Below are 24,679 nucleotides of genomic sequence, written 5' to 3'. Positions count from 1 at the left end.
GTTTTTGTTGATAGGAGCTTTGATAATGTCCTGTATCATTAGTTAGTTTTCTGTTTTTGCCCTGTCTTGAGCCGTACATGTATATAATGTGGAAAGTGTGCTCCTTTTAGTACTACACTCTCTAATTTTTTATTCAAGTTTTCTTGAATTTTGTTCAAAAAAAGTTTCAAGTCTTTAAGATTCAAAGGCCATAATTGATTGAATGTAACAAACCTGCTAGGATACCACTGTAACAATATTCATGAAATTGAAATATTCCAAGGCGTTAGTAATAGTGAAGGAGGTAAGGAATTTAATTTAAGATTTTATCTGGATATCGTTGATAAGTTTTTGGGGTTTAACATTTTCTAGGGATCTGGCTGTTAGTCTCAGAAAATGGGCTTGTCTGTAGATTTCATTAAAAAATTCAGTGTATAATGGCTTTAAATTCAAGGATCAGCAAGGATAATGGAAACAAAGAAGAGAACAGAAGAAAATATGGTTCAATTAAGAAATAAGCAAGATAAGAAGATTCTTTCTAAATGTTCTTTCAGATATTCACAGGAGTTTGTTCACTTTTTAAGAGGTTTGATAGGGAAATAGAGAACAACTAGTACAACATGCAAGGAGAGATGATTGCTCCTTTACTTTCTTCCAAACTCTTTCAATGTTTTGTGCAGTTTAAAAAGCAATCGAAATTTAAATTTAAATTGTTGCAGTGTATGTGCATGTGTCACATATGAATGCCTGTTGCTTTGATAGTTAGTGCTATTATATAATTCAATTTTGTGTCTTATTTTTGGCAGGATTATCATGATACACATATATTATAACAATTTGATCACTGGAGAAAGCACATATAGTAAGCTTTCTCTTGTTGACTTGGCTGGAAGCGAAGGTCTGATAACAGAAGATGATAGCAGCGAGCGTGTAACTGATTTGCTGCATGTCATGAAATCACTTTCGGTGTATGGCTTAACCTCATCTGTCTCTTCATTGAATTAATCAATTAATTGTTCTGCATCAGTAGCAACATAATGCTACACACAGTTGTTGCCTGCATATGAATTGTTATGTTGGAATAATTATAAAGATACGAATTTTCAGTTCTGCTTTCTCTTGGTGTTGTAGTTGCTACTTTTTACGTTTTCCTTAAAAAAAAAAAAAGAAAGTAAAGAGGTTTCTCATAGGAATTGTTGCAATTTGAGGTTGTGTTCTTTCTAGTTAGTTAAACATGGATATTAATTATGCCATTTCCTAGGCTTGGTTAGTGAGAAACATGATTGTATTTGCTATTTACTTGTTTGCTCTTGGTAGTAAGATTAACATGCAATGCATTCATGTGTTTCTGAAGTCTCTCCTATTTCTATGCAATTTCTTATTCAATTGTATGTTAAATTGTAGGCTGGGAGATGTTTTGTCATCCTTGACATCAAGAAAGGATATTGTTCCTTATGAAAATTCAATGCTTACCAAAGTACTTGCAGACTCTCTTGGTACCAAATTCTCCTTCTTGTGTGCATAAGTTTTGGTGGCAATTTTATGATGCTTAGACTTGCAGCAGCATCATAAGATATATTATAGTGGAAACTGTAATTGTGGGAAGTTAGGAAAGAATATTAGGAAGAATCAGTATGGGAAATTATAGGTAAGGTTTCCCAAAAAGTAGATCTGTTGATGAAATTAGTTCCATCTTTTTATTAGGAATAAGTAGAAAACTATGAATCTCATAGATTCTTCTGAGTTGCCTTCTAAAAGATGCCAAATGTGTCTTATCATGCTCTTGGTTCTCAGTTTATCTCCCCTTTGGTCATGCTAACGAAAAAGAATTGAAATTGTATATTCTCCATTAGTGCTTTTGATCATAGTCTTCCATGGATTGATGAACACTATGCTTATTGTTTATAATACTATTACTTAGAGGCAAAAATTTCATATCAAATAAAATGCTTAGAACCATAAACAAAGACATTCAATTCGTACTCTGGAAAAAAATTTGCATGGAAAGAGTGTACGATTTTAAGTTTGCTCAAAGAGTTGGACACAAACTTTGTATAAACCTGATTTGGCTTTATTGATTTTGGAAATTTGGTAATTTTGTAGAAAATACTGTATCTGCTTTGTTTTGTAACTCCACATCATATAAGATCCATTATATGTCATTTTTTGAGTGAGAATGGGATCTGTCAAGAGCAAGGTTTGCAATTTAGCACTAAACCACTAAAATTTGTTTCATGCATTATTTGGGCCTTATAGCTTTGGTAAGTGATTACTTAATTTTATTCTTATTTGTGGGTGATTATCCTTTGTGAGATTAACTGCCTTCATAATGTTCCAGCTTTCTTTACTGTTGTCTGGTTGTGTTTCATTTGTTTCATTGTGCATGTAATTATTTGCATTCTTCTTTATTTTTTAAGATATTCGTTTTGACAAACTATCTCAATGAATTCTTATTTTTGTATTTCTGTAGGTGGAAACTCAAAAACTTTAATGATAGTTACCATATGTCCAAATGCTGTAAATTTGTCTGAGACACTATCATCTCTCAATTTCTCTGCTCGTGCTCGTAATGCAGTTTTAAGCCTTGGAAATCGAGATACAATTAAGAAATGGAGAGATATTGTGAGTTTCCTATGTCTTCTTTAATCTCTATTACAATGCATCATTTTCATTCAATATGTCTTGCATTTTTCTGAAATAAACGTATGTTTAACTGAAATTAGAAGTATTCAAAATATAATACTCCAAGATATTTTTATTCAATAACAACAATTACATTATATAATAGATGGAGCAAATGGAAATGAATCATCCTAGGCATTATTTTAGGAAAATCACATTATCCTAGGCATTATTCTAGGAAAATCTAAGAAACAGATTACAATTAAAAAAAAAAAAATGCTAAAAGATAGAGACAACCAAACTAGGAAAGTTTGACTAAAAGATAGAGACAACCAAACTAGGAAAGTTTGACTAAAAGATAGAGGCAACCAATCTAGGAAAGTTTGATTCAATTCCTTAACTTTAGGAATCCTTGTTAACTTTCCAACATTAACAAACAAAACATGTCTTTCAAAAGGATAATGCCTTGATATATGAAGGGTAACGGGTGGATAGGATTCTTATTTAATCACTACTTGCAAATTTAGAATAATTCCAAGATTTTTATTATTGTATGTTCTATGTAGAAGATTTAAGGGAATAAATAGTTTACATCAAATTCAAGATCAGGAAATTAAATCCTAACACAAGGAAAGTAATTTTTGATTTTATGGGGATAATTTCAGACGATTATGACTAATTAATAAAGAAAATATACACATGAAAGGAAAAGAAATAAGCAATATCATAATCTGTATATTCCACACTCTTCCTTAGGCTGGGATGTAGATGTTAATCTTTCCTAGTTTGGATTTAAGATCTTCAAAGTTGGTGCATGATAATGCATGACAATGCTTTGGTGAAGATTTTGACAGTTTGAAGAGAAATGGGCATGTAGATAAAAGAAATAATTCCTCCCTCTATTTTCTCTATGATGAGATGACGATCTATGTCCATGTGTTTCATTCTATCATGATGTAAATGATTCTTTTTAGTACTGATGGATGTTTGATTATCACAACATATTTTCATAGATTATCACAATACTTATGGACACTTTTGGGCTCTTTGAGTAAACAACTTGTTTTGAATTTTGGGTGTCTGTCTTGTCATGAGTTTCTCCATCTAGATTGGGTAAGATTTGTACCTTTTGAGCGGAGTTGTTTTTTGGAGTTGAGGAATATTGAACAAAGAAACAATTTAAATCTTTGGAATCAAACTTGCGACGAGTGGGAGAATGATGGTAGGCATAAGTAGTATGCCCAGAAAACATTTAAAGGTAAAGAAGTAAGAAGATGAACATGGGGAAAACATTCTTTTAACGAGTTGATTGGTGTATGAAATTTTAGACTCTTAGCAAGATGGTTTATGGGATAGGTTACAGTTAATGTGGCCTCACCCCAAAATCAGTTAGGAAAATTGGAGGCAAACATGAGTGACCTAGCAATGTTTAGAAGACACTTATTTTTTCCTTTAGCTAAACCATTTTGTTGAGAAGTGTATGCACAAGATGTTTGATTAAATATGCCATGATTGGAGAAGTATTTTTGAAAGTCATGTGACATTTTTGAATAGATTTTTCAAAAACAGTGTGTATAAATTTGTGGAATTGTTGAAAGATAAGATTAACGTGAAGTTTGTCTTTTATGAGATATTCCCAACAAACCTTTGTATGATCATCTATAAATGTAATGAACTAGCTAGTATGAGTTAAATTTGTGGAATGAGTAAGTCCCCAAATATTGCTGTGAATGCGATGAAATAGTTGTGATGATTGATATGTGTACAAAGAATAAAAATGTCTATACTGTTTAGCATGAATACAATTTTTGCATTGAAAAACTTTCATGTCTTCATTAATAAAGAGATGTGGATACAAATGTTTTAAATAGCTAAAACTAGGGTGTCCAAGACATTGATGCCAAAGAAATACCTCATCGTTAGAAACATTAGAAACCAATAGTGAAGCTGAGCAAATTTTGGAACTTAAAAAAAGTTAGCACCCTTGAGATAGTATATGTCATTGCACTCATTAACATTGCTAATCACCATCCCTAAAGACTCTTCTGCAATTCACAATGAGAATGAAATAGTGTTATTGCACAGTTAAGATTTTAAGACAAATTTACTGACAGATAGTAAATTAGAGGACAAATTAGGAACATAAAGAACTGAGTACAACACTAAATTACATATTTTGACAGTTCCTTGACTATCTACATTGCGAGCAATACCATCTGCGCTGAAATGTTAAAATCAACTGTACAAGGTGCAAAGCAAGTGAACAAAGAGACAAAATCAATCATATGATCTTAGGCACTATCATCGACAATCCATATATCTTGCGGCAAGATGTGAGACACAAAAGCAGAGTTAAGAGTACCTCAATGAGCGATTGAGACTATAGTAGTAGGTGAATTAGAGGATGCAACAACAGGTGAAAGAAAAAAGAGTGACTAATGGAGGTTGTTGAGCTCCATGGTGAAAAAATTTCGGTTTCTTTTTGAAGAAAACTTTCATAAGGGGTTTTAAAAATAATTTCCAGAAGAGGGCTTTTATGAATTTTGCCACAAGGGGGCTTTTTAAAATTTTTCAAAAGGGGCCTTTTTAAAATTTGCCAAAGGGGGCCCTTTAAAATTTGTTATGATAGGCTTTTTGAAATTTGCCAATAGAAGGGTGTCAACTGTTCAATTGACAACATATCGACAGTTGAAAATTCAGGTAGGAAGTAGGTCAACAGGTTCTTGCAACTGTTTTGACACTTTTAGCAACTTTTGGCATATCTGGAAACTTTCGGCAAGCTGAAACTTTCTGCAGATTGTAAATAAAATAATTTTGGCCACTATTGACAGTAGATCGACATCTTCTGTGTTCAACCAATACATTTTTCCAACAAATTTGAAGATTTTCTGACGAGATCTTAGGTCTTAGATGGTTGTTGTGGACGTCCAATGACTTTTGTGATTACTAAGAAGTCATGTGACATTTGAGGTTTGAAAATTTTTGTGGTAATATTCTGGTAGGGTATTGGCAATATTCGTGTAGATTACACCCTTTATTCCTTCTAAGAGTGAAACAAAAATGAAAGAGTTCTTAAAGCCGGTGCTTTGATGCCATGAAACAAAAATGAAGATTTGAAGAATTCTTGCTTGTTTCATTCAATAGTAAATAGGTGAATTTATACAAATTTTACAACAAATTGAGGAAGCAACCAGTCTAAACTAGGGAAAAGAATCAGATTAGTTTAAACCAGGAAAAAGAAATATTCAGTAACTAAATTGAAATTTCTATTCCTAAATTTTAGGGGTTTATTCCTGGTTTCCTACAACATCCAAACACTTTGGGCTGAATAAAGTATAGGATTCATAATTAGGATAGGATTTTAGAAAGACTCTGCTATGTGTCTTAAAGTGTAAAACCCATGAAAGATATGCAATTGTTCAGATGACTTCTCCCCAAAAAAAAAATTAGTGACATTTGTTGTAAATATGAGAGATTTAGTGACCTTTGGTGTCTATCTTTTCATTCGACTATTCCATTTTGTTGAGGTGTGTTGATTCAAGAACCATTTAGCGTTGAAATTTTTTTTTTAATTTTTGTTGGCTCTCATGTCACTATGGATCATAGAAACAAGTAGAGTTGATTTATAAGTGTGAATAGGATAATTTGTGCGAATGTTTAGATGCTTGACATATTTCACATTCAAATGAATCTCAATTTTTATTGAATAAAACAGGAAACAATCTTTTCAAGTATAAGAAATTAGGGTGTCCTAGACGATAATGTCAAAGCATAACATTCCTATTTTTATTTGAACTAAAAATTGAAAGAGACATTTTTTCCATGACTGAAGGAAAACTTTAAGTAGATAAAGTCCCAAGCACATCTAAACACTATGAATTGTCTTCTCTGAACTCAACTCTTGAGAAACACATTGTTGAAAACTAAAGTTAACAACACATTTCCTTTCCTCAATTAATTTGCTAATTGATGACAAATTACAATCTAGATTTGGCACCAATAAGGCAAATTTAAGCATTAGATCCTTTGAAACTGCAACTTAGCCTAAACTAGTCTCTTTAGATAAGGTAATATCAACAATTCGTACTGTCAAATTTTTATGGCATGGTTAATATTTATGAAAAACATTAATGTTACCTGTCATGTTATTGAAGGCACCAGAGTCCTCAATCCAAAGATTCTTTCCCTGAGTCACATTGAGAGCACTTAGAAAATTACTTTTTTGTGCTAAAGAAGCACTAGCAAAAGGAGCTAAGGATAAGTTTCCTCACAAGTGAGGCATCTCTTGGGAAGATGTCACCTCTGAAGTTGAGAATTCGGTGTTGAAGGTCATCTTGTATGATGTTTGATACCTTTCAAAGATATGGGTTTTATATCATATTTTCTAGAATTACTGAGGTAAATATGATACTTCTTGAAACTAGAGGGATATATCTACTATTTCCTGCAACTTCTGTGGTCTTTCTAATACTTCTAAAGACTATAAAGGCCTTCTAAAACTACAAAGGTATTTAAGGGGTTCTCCTGGAAATTCTGACCAACACTTGATCTGTCTATTCACAAACTCCTACAAGATGAACCACTATCCAGTGGCTCAAAGGTCCAATGATGTAGACAGTGTACAGTGTGTCAAATGGTTTTTACTTGGGTTTCCGACAACTTTTGAAGGATTTTGGCAACAATGATGGAAGATCTACAATTTGTGGTAGCTTCTGAGGATTTTCGGAAAAACTTAGACGATGTTTGACTGTTTCTGGCAAGGTTATGGACATGTCAGTGTTTTTTGAGATTAAAGGAGATTTTTCGGTGACTATTCAAGTGAGGTTACTGTTCTGGTGACAAAAAGAAAGCTTAATTTTCCCAAAATTTCTACTTTGATGCCATGCAAATATTTGAATGATTTTGAGACTTTTATTATTATGCGTTTTATGTTCAAGACTCAAGGGAATAAATAGTTTATATCAAACTCAAAATCAGGAAATTAAATCCTAATACAAGAAAAGTAATCCTTAATTTTATGAGGACTATCTCAAACAATTAAGGCTAATTACTATAAGAAATATACACATGAAAAGAAAAAGAAATATATAATATCTTAATCTCTGTCTTGCACACTACTATTAATATCTAGATTTACTTTTTATAAGCAAGGAAGACATTACAACTGGTCCCTTTGAATGAAGAAAAAAACTGTTCTGGGAGTGAAGCCTGAAAAGAGGAGAACATGAAATTATGAATATCCCATAGCTTACCTATATCCTTAGTCACTGGTCTTTAAAACTCCTTATTTCTTTCATTTTAAATAACCCAGAAATCAGCCAGAATAGGACATCTCCTCAAGGTCAGGACATTCTTTGTCCAGATGCACAATTATGTCTATGAACGGTGAAAAGAATGTTCAATAAGTATTCTAATAACATGTGGATTTACAAGTATTCTGCTTTTGTGAAATGATAAATGGCAAGGGCTTTATATAGATGAGACAACTACAAAGCTTTAGAAATGGAATTGGCAGAACAAAATCAAATTGGGAAGCATCTCAGCTACATTTCAATCTAGCAATTCATTTGAGGTTACCTGTACTTGGGTGCTTCTTATAACTGCTCTCTTGAAAGTTCAATAGATCAAGTTGGAACTTGTTAGAGTTCTCCATGCTTATTCAAGTCTATGTCTTGGTAATGCAGGTGTACTGCCCAAACTTACATTTTTATTTTGTGTGATGACTCTTGTAGGCAAATGATGCACATAAGGAGTTGTATGAAAGGGACAAGGAAATCCAAGATCTTAAACAGGAGATTGTGGGACTAAGACAATCACTTAAAGAAGCAAACAATCAGTGTCTCCTACTCTACAATGAAGTTCAGAAAGCATGGAAAGTGTCTTTTACACTGCAGTCAGATTTAAAGGTCTTGTAACATCTCAAGTTTGGTATATTTTTCTAATTGAGTAACATTTTTTTCTAAGTATCTCAAGTTTGTAATTGAGTTTCATTCTTTTGTAACTTTCCTTGCTTATTCTTCCTTTCTTTGTCTTCTTCTTTTGCCCTAGACTTTTAGTATTCAGAAGGTCTCCATGGTCAATAAAAATTGAATGTATTGTGCTAGAGTATGTTGTATAGTCAAATTCTTGCCTCTTTTTGCATATTAAGATGGCTTAACTGATATTTGTGCTTACTTCTCCATCAAGTGTCGTTCCACGTTAATACAAATGCATGGGTTTAGGTTATTTTTTATGCTTTAGTGTTACATATGTAGTCTAGATTAATGGTGTAATGATGGTCCTACTCTTTATTTCTGTGATTTTTTTTGAAATGTTGATTGGACAATTATGTTTACAGTATAACTTCCTCCGTTTAGTTAAATTGCTTGGGCATAATACTCTGATTTTGGATTTGCAAATGCCTATACTTTGAGTGGCGTGCTGTATTTTGTGGTTGCCGTTGTGGATGTGCATAGCGGCATTTGTACGTGTGCTTTTTTTTTTGTTAAAAGTAGGTATTTCCAATTCACGTAAATCATATTGTTAATCTTTATTATCAATTTTGTTTGATGCAGTCTGAGAATCTTATGCTTGCTGACAAGTATAAGATAGAGAAGGAACAAAATGCTCAGCTCAGAAATCAGGTCGCTCAACTATTACAGTTGGAACAGGAACAAAAGATGCAGATTCAACAAAGAGATTCAACAATTCAGGCATTGCAGGTTGGTCCTCAATAACTTTATTTGTTTATCTGTGTATATGTTTAGAAGAAAAAAAATTCTTTTGCAATGCCTTGGGAGCTTTTTAAAAGTTTATTGGGCCTTCCCATAGTTTGTTTGTTCATTTTGCTACAATTTTAATGAAAATCAAGTATTTTTATTTTCGTTGATATAAATGTTACATACACAGCCTTGATTATAGGGTGATTGGCTGTCTTACAGAGTCAAGCTCAGTGTAGAGGAGCAAGTACTGGGGGTGATTTTAATTCACCCCAAGTCAAAGCTGATGGTGATGGATTAATGTGTGCTCCTGTTTTTTTCTTTACTATTGATACATATATTTTGTTTTCTAGATCTGAAGGAGTGTTTATGTTTGACTGATATTTTACAGAAAGTTTCTTCACTAATTGTAGCTTGAGTTCTTTAGTTTCATTAATATTGAAGAAACATCTCTAGGTCGGGAAGTTTCTTCTTGTGGATAGCTAAATGTTCTCAATTTTTTTCCTTTGTCTTGAGAATAGTATAATGTCCAACATTATGCCATGCTGTTGCTGTCTTGAGATTCAACAAAGACATTTTTGTCATCTCACATGTATGTGACCCAGAGCCATTTTGGCAAACTTTACATTTCTTTCATAAGTAGAGACAGCAACAGTATGGCATAGTTTTCTAAGATTTGTTGTTGTGTAGTTGACCATTATTCTTAGATTTCTAATGATGCTTAATGATTATTCTTTATTCGGGTTCTAAGAACTACTTGTGAACTTCTTCATAACGTTGCCAGTTTTTTCATTTCATTAATATACTCCAACTTTTACTGGCAAAAGGTTTGAGTATGTATTAGTCATCTCTATAGAAAAGTTAACTGCCTGTTTCTGCTTATACTGATTATATAATTTCTAGAACATTGTTGAATGATAATATTGATTCTCCTGTTTTTGATCTCTTATCCAGGCCAAGATTAAGAACATTGAATCTCAACTCAATGAAGCACTTCATTCAAGTGAAGTAAGGTCAACACCTGGCTCAGCACCAGGACCTGCTGTTTCTTCAATATCCAAGGCAACTGAGGATGGCATAGATTCTTCAGCAGTAACCAAAAAACTGGAGGAAGAACTTAAAAAACGTGATGCTCTCATTGAGGTGTGCTGCAATTCATTTTTTGTTTTTTTAAATCACTAAAGTGTAGGAATCTACAATTTTGACCTTATTTTTTTGTGTTGTCAACTTGAATTTGTCTTATCTTTGGCACACTTGTTTCTGTTCCTCCATGTAAGTTGTTGCTAATTAAAGTTTTAACAATGGACCTCTAAAATCAATAAGACTTACTTTTCCTTCATTTAGAATGGAATTTAATGCTGCAATGAAGTATCTTCCTTTGATTATTGGTTGGATGTGGTTGATTTCTAGCCATAGTAATGGTTATATCTCTTTAAAAATGTTGTTTTTCGTGATGCTTTTGGAATCTGTCTGTTGTCTGTTTTAAACCATTTTTTAAACCCTTTTGAAATTAAAGCGGACTTCTGCTTTTACTATGGTTGCCTTATAGGTATATTTGATTTGTTGCTTGAGCAGAGGTTGCACGAAGAAAATGAGAAATTGTTTGATAGATTAACAGAGAAAACTTCAGTAATTGGTTCAGTCCAGGTAGTTTTTCTTTCTTAAACAGTGTGACAGGTGCTTTTATTCTTTGTAAATATTGTATTATTTGTCTAACTTTGTTGTCTTTATTTTTTCAGGTAACAAGTCCGTCAGCAAAAGGACTAGTGAATGTGAAGTTACGGGACTCAGCCTGGTATAGCCAAGTTTGAAAAAGTTGCTGTGATTGTTCTAGCAGTTTATATTCCCTTTTCCTTGGTACCTCAATAGCTGATTATTGAACTCTGATTGTTTATGAACAGGAATGATAGTAACAATCAAGGACACTCTATGAATGCAGTTCCTTCGTCATTATCTGCAGAGAAAACTGAAGGGACAATGACTTTGGTTAAATCAAGTTCTGAGAAAGTTAAATCTACACCAGCTGGAGAATATCTTACTACGGCATTAAATGACTTTGACCCTGAACAATATGACAGCCTTGCTGCCATTTCTGATGGAGCAAACAAGCTTCTGATGCTGGTATGTTTGTACTTGGCTTGTCCATTTTAGATGGAATCTTTCTGTCACATAATTATTTGTGTTGTTCAAGTGAATTTCTACAATGGTGTCATTTATGTTCTCCATTTAAGTCTGTGGAAAAGGTCAAAACGGTCCTTCTAATGTTTACCCTTGTGGATGAGATTGTAGATGACTTATATTAGTGTTGCTTTTAATCATTAACTCGATATATTCAAGTTGGACAGGCCTGTCCAATATTGATTAAAAATGTCTTTGAAAATATTTTGAAAAATGAAAGAGGAGAATTGTTTTTTTTAATATGTTTAAGATTAGAATTGAGTCTAGTACTGTATTTCAAACTAGTTTTCTAAGACTTTCGTAGAAATTAGTAGGAAAACAGTTTTGTGTATTCTCAGAGTTTTGCATTTTGAAGATTTGTAGATGAAATTATTACTGTTTTTCAAAATAAGTTTCCAAGAACAAAAACAGTTGAAATGCCTCTGTTAAAAGGGGATAAAGATCTTAAGAAGGAAACACCATAATCTCTGTTACGTACCTAGGATGAGCCTGTCTTCGTTTTTTGATTCTGCTTACGCCAGCACCTCCCTTAATAATCAATCCCTGTAATTGAGTGATACATAAATCAACAACACAATACACACATGAACCATGTAACCAAAATCTGTATAAACAAAAGGATTATTACTCCTACATGATAATCTTAGAAAGTTTTGAGCAAAAACTGGTGTTCTCCTCTTGGAGAAGAATGCCCATTATATATTATGAATACAAGCTGAAATTTAGTTCTAAAAAATAGCTAAACTACCATATACAAATCTGTCTAAAAATAGCCTACAGCTAGTATATCCTAAATAAGGAAAATATAAAGAATTTACAACAATAATTACAGTTGTACAAGGTACAGAGTTTGCCATAGAATCACCCATAGAATGACATAGAATCTGCCACAGAATCAGCCATAGAATGACATAGAATCAGTCACAGAATGGTATAGAATCTGCCACAGAATGGCATAGAATCTGCCATAGAATCAGCCATAAAATGAATGACATAAAATCTGCCATAAAATGAATGGCATAAAATCAGTTAGCCTTGAATGACTAGCTAATTCCTTTAACATCCCCCCTCAAATTGATGCTGGTAAGTCAACAAGCATCAATTTGCTAACAAGAAAGTTATGTCGCTGACGTGTCATGGATTTCGTGAAAATATCTGCAATCTGAAGAGTAGTGGAGATATGTGGGAGAGTGATAACTTGGCCATCATAGGCCTCCCGGATAGAGTGGCAATCAACCTCTATGTGCTTCGTGTGTTCATGGTAGACAGGATTGGCAGCAATTTGGATGGCACTAGTGTTGTCAGCATGTAAGGGAGTAGGTTGATCTTGGGAGAAACCAAGCTCTGTTAGAAGACCACGTAACCAAATGATCTCGGAGCATGCAGTAGACATGGCGCGGTACTCCGCCTCAGTGGATGATTTGGAGACCGAGTCTTGCTTCTTGCATTTCCAAGAGATAAGAGCATCACCAAGAAACATGCACCATCCTGTAGTTGATTTTCTTGTGTCCGGGCAGCCAGCCCAATCTGCATCACTATAGGCTTGTAATTTGAGGGGAGAACCAATAGGAAAGAATAAGCCACGACTAGGTGTGCCAAGGATATATCTAATGATGCAGCGGACTACAGATAGGTGGAGATGCCGAAGAGCTTGCATGAACTTGCTGACAATATGGACAGCATAAGAGATGTCTGGGCGGGTGATAGTTAGATAAATAAGACTTCCAACCAGCTTCCGATACAAAGTAGGATCCTCAAGAAGTTCCCCTTCATCACGCCGATATTTCACATTAATTTCCATTGGGGTGTAAACAGAATTAGTGTTTGTGAGTCCACCTAGCTGAACCAAATCCATAATATACTTGTGCTGATTCAAGAAGATACCTTGAGGTTGATGATGCACCTCTAACCCCAAAAAATAGGTAAGTTGGTCGAGATCTTTCATGTGGAAAGTAGAGTGCAACAAATTCTGAAGTTTAGAAATAGCCTCCATATCAGAACCGGTGATAACAATGTCATCCACATAAACAAGGAGAACAACTATGCCCTTAGATGTCCGTTGGAGAAAAAGGGAGGAATCATACTGACTTTGAGTAAATGAAAAACCAAGGAGAGTCGATCGAAACTTTTCAAACCATACTTGTGGTGCCTGCTTCAATCCATACAAAGAGCGTTTTAGTTTACAAACATCATTAGGGGAAGAAGTAGGCATACCGCAGGGGAGTTTCATGTAAACTTCCTCCTTGAGATCACCATGTAAGAAAACGTTCTTTACATCCATTTGATATAAAGACCATGATTGTGATGCAGCAAGGGCGAGGATTGTTCGTACAGTGGTCATTTTGGCTACCAGTGCAAAGGTCTCATCATAGTCTAGGCCATACTCTTGCTTGTTGCCAAGAACCACCAACCGAGCTTTGTGACGTTCTATGGATCCATCAAAACGAAGCTTGATAGAAAACACAAACTTACTACCAAGAGGTTTCACAGATGGTGGACATGGAACAACATCCCAGGTTTGGTTTTTTGCAAGTGCAAGAAGTTCTGTTTCAATAGCTTTTAGCCAACATTCATGCTCCATTGCCTGTTTATAGGATGAAGGAATAGGAATAGAAGACACAATGGCTGTCAAAGATAAAGGAGAGGTGAAACCATACCTATCTGGTGGTTTACGAACTTGAGTACTTTGTCTTAGAGGTGCTGGTGCAGTTGCTGGAACGGGATCAACATTGAGGGAATGAGCTGGAGGAGGCCGAAGAGGTGCTGAAATCTTGCATCATTGATAGACTATGAGAGGCTTAGAAGGTACGAAATCTGCAGAAGAGTTAGTAAATATTGGCAAAACAGAGAATGAAGGAAAAAGGTCATCCTTGTGTGTGGAAAAAAAATACTGATTTTCAAAGAAAATCACATTTCGAGAAACCCGAATACATCGGAGGTTGCGATCATAACAAAGAAAACCTTTTTGGTGCACCGAATATCCTAGAAAAGCACATTGAACAGCTTGAGCTGTTAGTTTTGTGCGTTCATGTGTAGGAAGATGAACATAGCACACACAACCAAAGGTACAAAGGTTAGAGTAATTTGGGGTATGACCAAATAATTGAAAAAAGGAGAAACATGGTTCAAGGTGGGAGAAGGCAACCTATTGATAAGGTGGACAGTAGTGGAGAGAGCTTCACACCAAAAACGAGGGGGTACAAATGACTCTAATAGAAGGGTGCGAACAACATCTAGAAGGTGATGGTTCTTTCTTTCAGCCACCCCATTCTGTTGAGGGGTTGAAGGACAAGACCTTTGAGAAATTATACCATTGGTTTGCAGAAATTCTTGAAATAAATGAGACATGTACTCACCCCATTATCAGAACAAAGAATTTTGATATTGGCAGAAAATTGGGTCTAAATATATGCATGAAAAAGCTTAAAAACCGAAAACAATTCATCTTTAGAATGCAGAAAATAAATCCATGTGAAGCAACTATAGTCATCAATAAAAGTGACAAAATACTTGTAATTAGCATGGGAAGTAATTGGTGCCATTCCCCATACATCACTATGTATCAAATCAAAAGGCTGGAGTATTTTAGGTGTGTGAATGGGAAATGGCAAAACTTTACTTTTTCCAAGCCTACAAGAATTGCAATCAAATTGAACAGTACTAAGAGATGGTGATCCTTTATTCCCAAGTAAACCAGAATTTAGCAAAGCATGAAGTACATGAGAGTTTGGGTGTCCAAGACGTTTATGCCATGCTCGGTAATCAACATAAGCAGAATTACAAGTGATAACAGGTAAAGAGGAACATGGAGACATAGGAAATTGAAGAGGAAAAAGTCGTCCTACTTTAGGCCCCCTTGCGATCATCTTCCCCGATTGCTGATCTTGCACAACACAACCAGATTTAGAAAATTCCACTTTACAATTATTTTCAACTAATTGTCCGACAGAAACAAGATTAGTGGTAAAGTTAGGAGAAACAAAGACATTGGTTATAGACGAAGAAACATCACCAGTGGCAGTGATAGGCAAAGAGTTGCCATTAGCTGTATAAATCTTGAGATTTCCAGGATATTTACTCACATTGGTAAGAGATTTAACATTGTTTGTCATGTGATGGGAAGCCCCGAAATCAAAGTACCAAGGAGAAGGTTTAGAGAAGGGTTTACCTGAGAGTCCTAATGCGGAAAGTGCAAAAATGATCATTTGTTGAATCATTTCAGGTGTCACAGATTGAACAGGAGCAGGAGCACTTTGTGTCAGATGTGCTGTATCCACAGAACTACCAGCACTAGAGGAACCAACTGAGACAGTATATGCTGTTCTAGATCTCTTGGGGAGTCGAATAGGACATTCCTTGATGATATGCCCATTCTTTTTGCAATAGTTGCAAATTTTTTTTGAACAATTTGAAGCATAATGGCCAAATCCTTTGCAACAAAAACACTAAATAGTACTCATGTCCCTACCTTTTGGCCTACCTTGAGCTGCATAAGCCATAGGAACAGAAGTGGATTTAAGTTGTTCCATGGTGGCTTGAGTAAGAAGTCGTTGCTCTTTGTGAAATAAATCAGTGAGACATGCATCCAAGGATGGGACTGTTTCTCGATTCATCAGATTAGACCTGGTGCTTTCAAATTCAGATCTCAGTTTCATAAGAAATTGATCCCTCTTAGTAGTTTCATGTACACATTGAACAGAGCTAAGACCTTTGGGTGGTAAGGTAGCATAGACAATATCAGTATATTCAACCCAAAGATTTATGAAGCTAGAATAAAAATCAGAGATAGTGAGACTGCCCTGTTGGAGATTTGCTAGCTCATGTTCAAGTTGAAATCGACGAGCAGTGTTGTGTTGACTGTAGAGTTTTTTTAGATAATTCCACATTTCAGTTGCAGTTCTGAAGGGTCGAAGATTCAAGATGATGTTGGATTCCACAGATCCTAGAATCCATGCTATGATTTGAGCATCCTTGACTTCCCACTTGGAGTGCTCATCCTTGTCTTTGTCTTTGTCAGGTGCAGGTTTGCTGCCATCAATATGACCCCATAGATCTTTGCCTTTGACGAATATCTTAAAGTGAAATGCCCAGGCTGAGTAGTTTTTGCCATTAAAACGAATCAAGAAGACATCATACTTGTCTGAAGACATGAGGCTGAGATAACTTGATCAAAATAACTAAGAGCAAAAGACTGAACTAGGACTGAGTTGGATTTAAGACGAAGAGACACAGGAGAATTCAGAACTGAGGCTCTGATACCATGATAATCTTAGAAAGTTTTGAGCAAAAACTGGTGTCCTCCTCTTGGAGAAGAATGCCCATTATATATTATGAATACAAGCTGAAATTTAGTTATAAAAAATAGCTAAACTACCATATACAAATCTGTCTAAAAATAGCCTACAGCTAGTATATCCTAAATAAGGAAAATATAAAGAATTTACAACAATAATTACAGTTGTACAAGATATAGAGTTTACCATAGAATCTGCCACAGAATCACCCATAGAATGACATTGAATCTGCCACAGAATCAGCCATAGAATGACATAGAATCAGCCACAGAATGACATAGAATCAGCCACAGAATGGCATAGAATCTGCCATAGAATGACATAAAATCTGCCATAAAATGAATGACATAAAATTAGCCATAAAATGAATGGCATAAAATCAGCCATAAAATCTGCTAGCCTTGAATGACCAGCTAATTCCTTTGACACTACATTGATTGATGATGATTTCAACACAAGTCCAATACAAATTGTTTCACAAAATCATTCTTTTACCCAATATAACAGTACCATATTGTTCTCCCTTATATGTAGCATTTGAGAGGTTGGTTCTCTCCTTTTCCCCTACCTAATTTCTATTTGCTGCCTAAGGAGCCTCCAACCTGCTCCTCAGTTGCTACATATTTCTCTTTGCATAATGTCTCTCCATTCTCAGCTTGTCACATCCCTCCTTGAATATTCTGGTGGTCCAAGCCTCTTTGTTGTTGCATATTCCATTCTCAGTTTGTTGCTGCATATCTCCATTCTCAGTTTGTTGCATGTCTTCACTTTGCAGCTTGGTTGTCCCCTGGTTTTTCGCTGTGAGTTTCCCATCTATTATTCTCATTAATTTGCCACCGTACCTAGCAACTCTTCCCTTTGCTACTGCTTTTTCATCTTGTGGGAGACATACACAAGCTTTAACATTAGCCTGCACATCCACATGTACCTTCTCCTCAAGGTAGAGGGAAAATATGCTTGAGAGTTTTGTACAACCAAAGTTCACAGTTTGAAAGTTGTGTCCAATTAACAAGGATTGCTAGGTCAACTACCAAGAGTTTTCATAGTTCAAAAGTTGTGTCCAATTAACAAGGATTGCCAGGTCGCCTTGTGGGTAGTATCAATAATCCAATACTCTCTTCGATTGCTCATCCAATTTAACATCTTCATTCAAACAGTTCACCACCTCTTTAGTGGGAGGCCTTGAAGTTCATTGAATAACTTTTCAAACTATTCTACTAAATTCCCAATTTCTCACCCTAGGGACTCCTCTTCTTTATCACCCAAAATTTTGGTCCATCCCTGTCAACCTAAAAGCCATTGGCCCTTGTAACATTGATTTCATCAAGGTTTAAAATGAAGTTTCCAATCTGGTTAGCGATAAATCACCCCTTATCTCCACCTATTTACCCTGCCAATCAAATTTCATTGTTTGCACTTTCCAGTTTGATTTAACTTCACCTCAAGTTCTCAGCGAATTGATTACTAAAATAATGTATACAGTCCCTAATTGAAATGGAAATGAATTCTAGTCATTATATATACCTTGGAATGACAATTTGACATCAATGTACCTTTCAAGCCCCCTAACTCTTCGACCATCTATAAGAATGATTGCGAATTTTACTGGAGATACTGGGATAAATGGAGTTATGAGTAACTCCGCTGTCTAACACGACCACTATGCCCTTTTGGTTTATCCTCCCTTTGAATTTCATCGTCTCTAGTGAGCTTTGTCCGACCATTAAATTGGAATTTAGGTTCAACTCCACCTCTTTTTCCTCTGCGAAAACCACTCCTTCCTGTCCTTCTACTTCCATTTCATCTTCCCACGTTGTGAGCACTTTAAGCTGTGGAAATCGACATTAGTGATTTAGTCAATACTTCTCATCACATCTAAAACAAAAACCCTTTTCCAACTTGGAGTAAAACTCTTCATCGGAAAGTTGTTGGAAATTGTTGTTATGTCTCTAGTTGGATGACGACGCACTTGTTGGTTGGAAATCGATTTGTGTTTGGGTTGGTTGGTCGTTGTATTTTCATTTTTGTGGTAAAGGGGATTTTGAGGATTATTTGAATTCAAGTTGGGGGAAGTATATGGATTTTGAGTAAGGCCTGATGGGTTATAAGAATTGGTGGTTTGGCTGTTTTGGGATGGGCTAATATGTGTTTGGTTGTTGGGTCGTTGGGTTGTTGCTGAGTGGGCTGGTTTGCTAGTTAATGGAGTTGGTTGGTGTTATAAGATGGGTAAGGTGAACGGGTTGGGTTCATGACTGGGCTCATCCGGTTGAATTGGCTAGGCCTGGGTCCGTGATAGGTACCTGGATAAATTTGGGCAGCAACTCCTCTGTATACACTTTCCCCAACAACTGAAACTTGTAACTCAACACCAATGTAATTTCTCCAGCAATACAAAATACATTTCCTGCTACACTATCTCTCTTTTTACTTTCTTAATCGCCAAACACCTCAACGCAACAATTCAAGCAAAAATAACAATCTCAATGGAACTGTAAATATGCTTATAAACTAGAATATAAATTCATTCTCTTCATTTCTGGAAAATGGGTGCAATAATACAAATGTTCATTACACCATAAAGATCAACAAAAGAAACAGAAAACAAAGTTCAGGATTTCAAGCAAATAAAATGAACTTGCAACCAATTCTCTATGCAATTCGAGAGGCCTAGTTCTCTCCCCTATTTCCCTTCCTTTTCCTCTGAATTTTCTGCTGTTCTCCACACACATGCCTCCTGCTTGTGGTGGTCCAGACCATTGTGAATTCGCCATTTGTTTCAGTCTCGAGCTGCCATGTGTATCAATTTTGTTCCTGCCAGGTTTGCCATTTCTTTGGGCCTTCTTCTTGCGGGAGACATAAATTCAGGACCCAACAGTCTGGAATGGAGGTCATTCACCCAGTTCTTCTCTTTGATTTTTAGGGCATGCACCATAACTTCACCCACATTTCTGGGGTTGAAAAGCTTTACCTCAACACAAATATCATCTTTCTGGCCGTTTAAGAAGGCTCCCATCAAAATCTCTTCTAAATTTCCCCCAATGGTGCTCACAACAACTCAAACTCCCAGTAAGTTTTATTTTAGCTTGTTTGAGTTGGTGAATGGCTGTTGATCTTCCCTCAAGATATCTGTTAAGTGTGATAAAAAGAACGGGCATTTCAAGATATCTTTCTATTTATTTCAGGTTTTGGCAGCGGTTATTAAAGCAGGAGCTTCTAGAGAGCATGAAATACTTGCTGAAATTAGAGATGCTGTCTTTTCTTTTATCTGTAAAATGGAACCTAAGGGGGTGATGGACACCATGCTTGTTTCACGTGTCAGAATATTGTATATAAGATCATTGATTGCTAGGTCTCCTGAGCTGCAGTCCATTAAGGTACATACTTAAGATGCTATCATATAACCTGGTTTCCTCTGATGACTATATGCTATAACTTGCTTTTTATTGAGATTAGTGTGTTTTCTTCCATTTGTAGGTTCCCCCTGTTGAATGCTTTTTAGAAAAGGCTAATACTGGATGCAGTAGAAGCTCAAGTCGAGGTAGCAGTCCTGGAAGATCTCCTGTGCGTTATGTTGATGAGCAGATCCAAGGCTTCAAGGTTTATATAAAGCCAGAGAAAAAGTCCAAGTTATCTTCAGTTGTTTTGAGAATGCGAGGAATTGATCAGGTGGCTTTTTTGTTCCCCTTTGCATTTTCTTTTTTCTTTTTTTATTACTGTAATGTTATAATTCAGCTTACTTTCATTTGTTATGACTGATGCCTATCCTCAACTCATCAATATTTCTGTTGGATTTTATCTTAGATATTTCATGTTCTAATAGATGGAAAGATTTTTTCATGTGATGAAAAATGCAGGATGCTTGGAGGCAGCAAGTTACTGGAGGAAAGCTAAGGGAAATGCAAGAGGAAGCCAAAAGTTTTTCCATGGGAAACAAGGCTCTTGCTGCTCTTTTTGTTCATACCCCAGCTGGTGAGCTTCAGCGGCAAATTAGGTCCTGGCTTGCCGAAAGCTTTGAGTTTCTATCTGTCACAGGGGATGATGCATCTGGGGGAACCACTGGTCAGTTAGAACTTCTTTCAACTGCGATTATGGATGGTTGGATGGCAGGTCTTGGTGCTGCTCTGCCTCCAAATACTGACGCACTTGGCCAACTTCTGTCTGAGTATGCAAAGCGGGTCTATAATTCTCAGTTGCAGCACTTAAAGGTATGTCTCATTCATTGCTAGGACTTTTGCTTGAAGAGCACCATCTCCTGGATGAAAAGTTAGCTTACTGTAAATGCCTGTGGAGTGTGAATTCAAAACATTCTTAGTGCTATTAAATTGCTTAGCAAAATTGCTCTGCATTCTCATATATGAAGATGCTGGTTGTTTGTTTAGTAGATCGTCTTTGTTTTGCACGTACACAAACTTTTAGCGTCAAGCCAAATTTGGGATAAATCTCTTCTTCCTAGGGGTGGATTTCAAGTGGTTGACTCAGGCTCGAACCCTTGTTCGGCATGAAAGAGCTTAATTCAAGTCAAAGCTCCAGCTGGGCAACTTGACTCGAGTTAGAAGGCTTAGTGGCGATTCTTCATCAAAGCTCTTTTTCTCTAGCTATTTTTCTTTATCTTTGGTGATTTTCTTCTGTTCTCCGACGACTTGTTGTCTTCTTTGGCATTATTGTTCACCATTCGAGCTGGCTCGAGCTTGCCATTCCATATTTGAGATGAGCTCGAATTGGCCCTTGTTCTCAGCTTGAATCCACCCTGGCTCCTTGCTGAATAGTTGGTTGGCATTAATTTCCATTGATGCAAGTTTTCAGTAACATAATTTTGTTTGATAGTTTTCTGCTTGATCATTAATAAGTTATTTCTTTATTTGATTGGCTTGGCTGGGATGGTTGTCGCACCAGAGCTGTGGGTTTTTTTTTTTTTGTTTGCATGTAATCATATTTAGGCAGCACTTTACTTTATCATTTAAGAGTGATACTTCACAAGCACTCTCTATATAGACTCATATAGAGAATGTTACATTCTTGCATGTTAGTCACACCTTGTTAATTTTTGTCAATTTCTCTTTTTAGTTTCCACTCTTTCAATCACATCTTATACAAGTTTTTATGTATTAGTCTGTGTCTAGAGTTTTTATATGTAGCATTATTCCTATGCTAAGAAAATAAGAGTTGTAAATTGACCTAAGTAGGCACTAGTATGGCTTGGGCTTTGTACAAAGTTGGGCCAGCATGGCATAGGACCAATTGAGGAATTATGTTGACTTAGATTTTAGATGTGAAAGTCTACAAGAGCCAATATATTGGCAAGCTGGAAAACATGTGTAATTGCTTATAATTTCTAAAATTAATTGTAGTAAAAATTAGAATAATAATTACCTCATCAATGATTTGGATGATAGCTTATTAATTTTGTTAACTTAATAAGTTAAAAAAAAAAATAAGGGACAAAATATGAAAGCAATATGTCACAACCCAAGATGGATAAGTCTTATTTTCTGGGTATGGGCATGGTGCACAGGATGACTGAGCCATGTTTCAAGAACAAGTTAATTTGGCATGACAATTTGACCTCGTGTTGGAAGAGCATCAATTTACTACTTTGGGATGTATCGTTGTTCAAGAATGACCTCTTGTTGTATGTTTATGCCCAAAAACATTTTTTTATGTCCCTGATGAGTACATTTTACCTTAAGAAACAGAATGGCTAACAAGTACCTTTTCTATGCTCAGAACAAGTTTAGTTGTGCACTCTTTCATGATCTTCACAATTTAATGAATAATTTGACTACTTGCTAATATTCACTCTTTTGTCAGGATATTGCTGGGACCTTGGCTACAGAAGAGGCTGCAGATGCGTCACAAGTAGCAAAGCTGCGTTCAGCTCTTGAGTCTGTTGATCACAAAAGAAGAAAGGTGCACATCTTTGTTTAGAGAACATATTTGTCTCAACTTTCTATTTCTCTTTGTGGATTGGATTAGTGATTGTGAATATTAACATATTAAATACAATTAATGCTGACAGTATGTTTGCTTTTATTATCCTCTTATGACATCCATGAGTGCAGAAATACTTTAAAAATTTTCTGGTCATGCTAATAGATATTTCTATAATCAGATTTTGCAACAAATGAGGAGTGATGTAGCATTACTAATGTTGGAAGATGGTGGTTCACCTGTTCAGAGTCCTAATACTGCAGCTGAAGATGCGCGATTGGCATCCCTTATTTCTCTGGATGCCATGATGAAGCAAGTCAAGGTTATTTGCTTCATGAAACAGTTGTTTTTTCTTTTTGAAATTTTGTTTATAATGTGCTAGTAGAAAAAGTAAACTTGCAACATTATATATGCTGTACAGGACATAATGAGACAATCCTCTGCAAGCTTCTTGAGTAGAAGTAAAAAGAAAGCAATGCTCACATCACTAGATGAACTTGCAGAGCGGATGCCTTCTCTTCTTGATATTGACCATCCTTGTGCTCAAAGACAGATTGCTGACACTCGTCGTGTGGTGGAGGTACTTTGATTTTTTTTCCATTTAATATCTGAAGGTTAAACTTAGGATGTCATTGACTTTCCTATTGTCCCAGGTTCAAGTTTTAATTTACAAGGCATAGGTTTACAGTGACCATAAAAATGAGAGAAAGAGAACGGTAAAGATGATACATTGTAGTGGCCTAACATTTATAATTTGACTAGGAAATAGATGAATTCTTTTAGTTGCTTTGTGGAGATAAATTGTTTTTATTTGAAGGAAAATGAATTCTAATCCTTCTTGTCATGTATATTGCACCTATAGGTTAAAAAAAGCATAAATAGCTTATTATTTAGTGACTATGAAGGTCTTTATATTTTTAGGGTGTCTGGTTCTGTTTGGATTTCTATTTATATGAAATTCTTAGCCACTTCTCCCGTTGTAATTGCCATTGTTATATATTGATGCAGTCAATACCTGAAGAAGATGACAGTTTTCTTGTAGCATCCCAGGCTTGCAAACCATCTGTAGATATGGGGTCTGGTACTGAAACTGACGTGGCACAGTGGAACGTATTGCAGTTTAACACAGGCTCAACAAACCCATTTATCATAAAATGTGGGGGAAACTCGAATTCTGGACTTGTCATCAAAGCAGACGCCCATAACCAGGAACCAAAAGGTGGTGAAATAGTGAGAGTTGTACCAAGACCATCTATTTTGGAAAATATGAGCTTGGAGGATATGAAACAACTATTCGCCCAACTTCCCGAGGCAATAAGCTTGCTTGCATTAGCAAGAACGGCTGATGGTACCCGAGCTCGGTATTCTCGACTGTACAGGACCTTGGCCATGAAGGTTCCATCACTGAGGGATCTAGTGGGTGAGCTTGAAAAGGGGGGAGTACTTAAAGATGTGAAGTCATGAATGCTGAAGGGCGTCTAGTAATTGTTATTTGCCTCGTGTCTATTTATATTTTTATTTGAGGAGGAGTTGCAGTGGGAAGGTATTTGTTATCGTAATCTGTTGTGGCTTTCAATTCACGGAAAAGTGACCTCTATAATCTAAGCGTTTAATATATTATCTCATTGTACCTTTGCACGCGTTGATCATTGCTAATACTAAACGCAATTTTGTGTAATCTATGGAATGCTGCCTTATTAATAATAAGTTGGCGTCTTTTATACCCACGGATGCTAGTGTGGTTAAATTGGATGTCTCCGGTTGTAGTATTGTCTTTTTGGTTTATCAGTTATTGGGTAAGAAATTCATTCAATCTTTTTAGTTTAAATCTCAATCTCTTCTTTAGTTTTTATGTCATTATCACGTTGAGAGACTTCACAAACATTTCATTTCCTCTCTGATACAAGCTAAACGATCTTCCGAGAATTATAAGAATCAAAGAAAATGGAGTAGAATTAAGGAGACGAAAGGAAGAAGAAG

The 24,679-nt window shown here is 35.7% G+C and overlaps 1 protein-coding gene across 1 annotated transcript in view; it reads left to right on the top strand.

The window, feature by feature from the left end:
* The window catches only part of LOC123223006 (kinesin-like protein KIN-14B), a 29,089-nt gene extending 4,643 nt beyond the window's left edge, over positions 1 to 24,446 (top strand). The window contains exons 8-23 of the mRNA XM_044646056.1: positions 786 to 947; positions 1,384 to 1,475; positions 2,450 to 2,601; positions 8,334 to 8,507; positions 9,156 to 9,302; positions 10,254 to 10,442; positions 10,875 to 10,946; positions 11,039 to 11,094; positions 11,201 to 11,420; positions 19,954 to 20,145; positions 20,246 to 20,437; positions 20,626 to 20,976; positions 22,580 to 22,678; positions 22,881 to 23,021; positions 23,121 to 23,279; positions 23,708 to 24,446. Of these exons, the coding sequence (XP_044501991.1) occupies positions 786 to 947; positions 1,384 to 1,475; positions 2,450 to 2,601; positions 8,334 to 8,507; positions 9,156 to 9,302; positions 10,254 to 10,442; positions 10,875 to 10,946; positions 11,039 to 11,094; positions 11,201 to 11,420; positions 19,954 to 20,145; positions 20,246 to 20,437; positions 20,626 to 20,976; positions 22,580 to 22,678; positions 22,881 to 23,021; positions 23,121 to 23,279; positions 23,708 to 24,163 (2,854 nt within the window). The 3' untranslated portion in view covers positions 24,164 to 24,446. The remainder of the gene's footprint in view (positions 1 to 785; positions 948 to 1,383; positions 1,476 to 2,449; positions 2,602 to 8,333; positions 8,508 to 9,155; positions 9,303 to 10,253; positions 10,443 to 10,874; positions 10,947 to 11,038; positions 11,095 to 11,200; positions 11,421 to 19,953; positions 20,146 to 20,245; positions 20,438 to 20,625; positions 20,977 to 22,579; positions 22,679 to 22,880; positions 23,022 to 23,120; positions 23,280 to 23,707) is intronic.
* The last annotated feature ends 233 nt before the right edge of the window (positions 24,447 to 24,679 follow it).

Source organism: Mangifera indica, chromosome 1, assembly GCF_011075055.1.
Source record: "Mangifera indica cultivar Alphonso chromosome 1, CATAS_Mindica_2.1, whole genome shotgun sequence".
NCBI lineage: Eukaryota > Viridiplantae > Streptophyta > Magnoliopsida > Sapindales > Anacardiaceae > Mangifera > Mangifera indica.
Note: the sequence above shows the minus strand (reverse complement) of the source record. Positions and strands in the feature narration are given on the sequence as shown.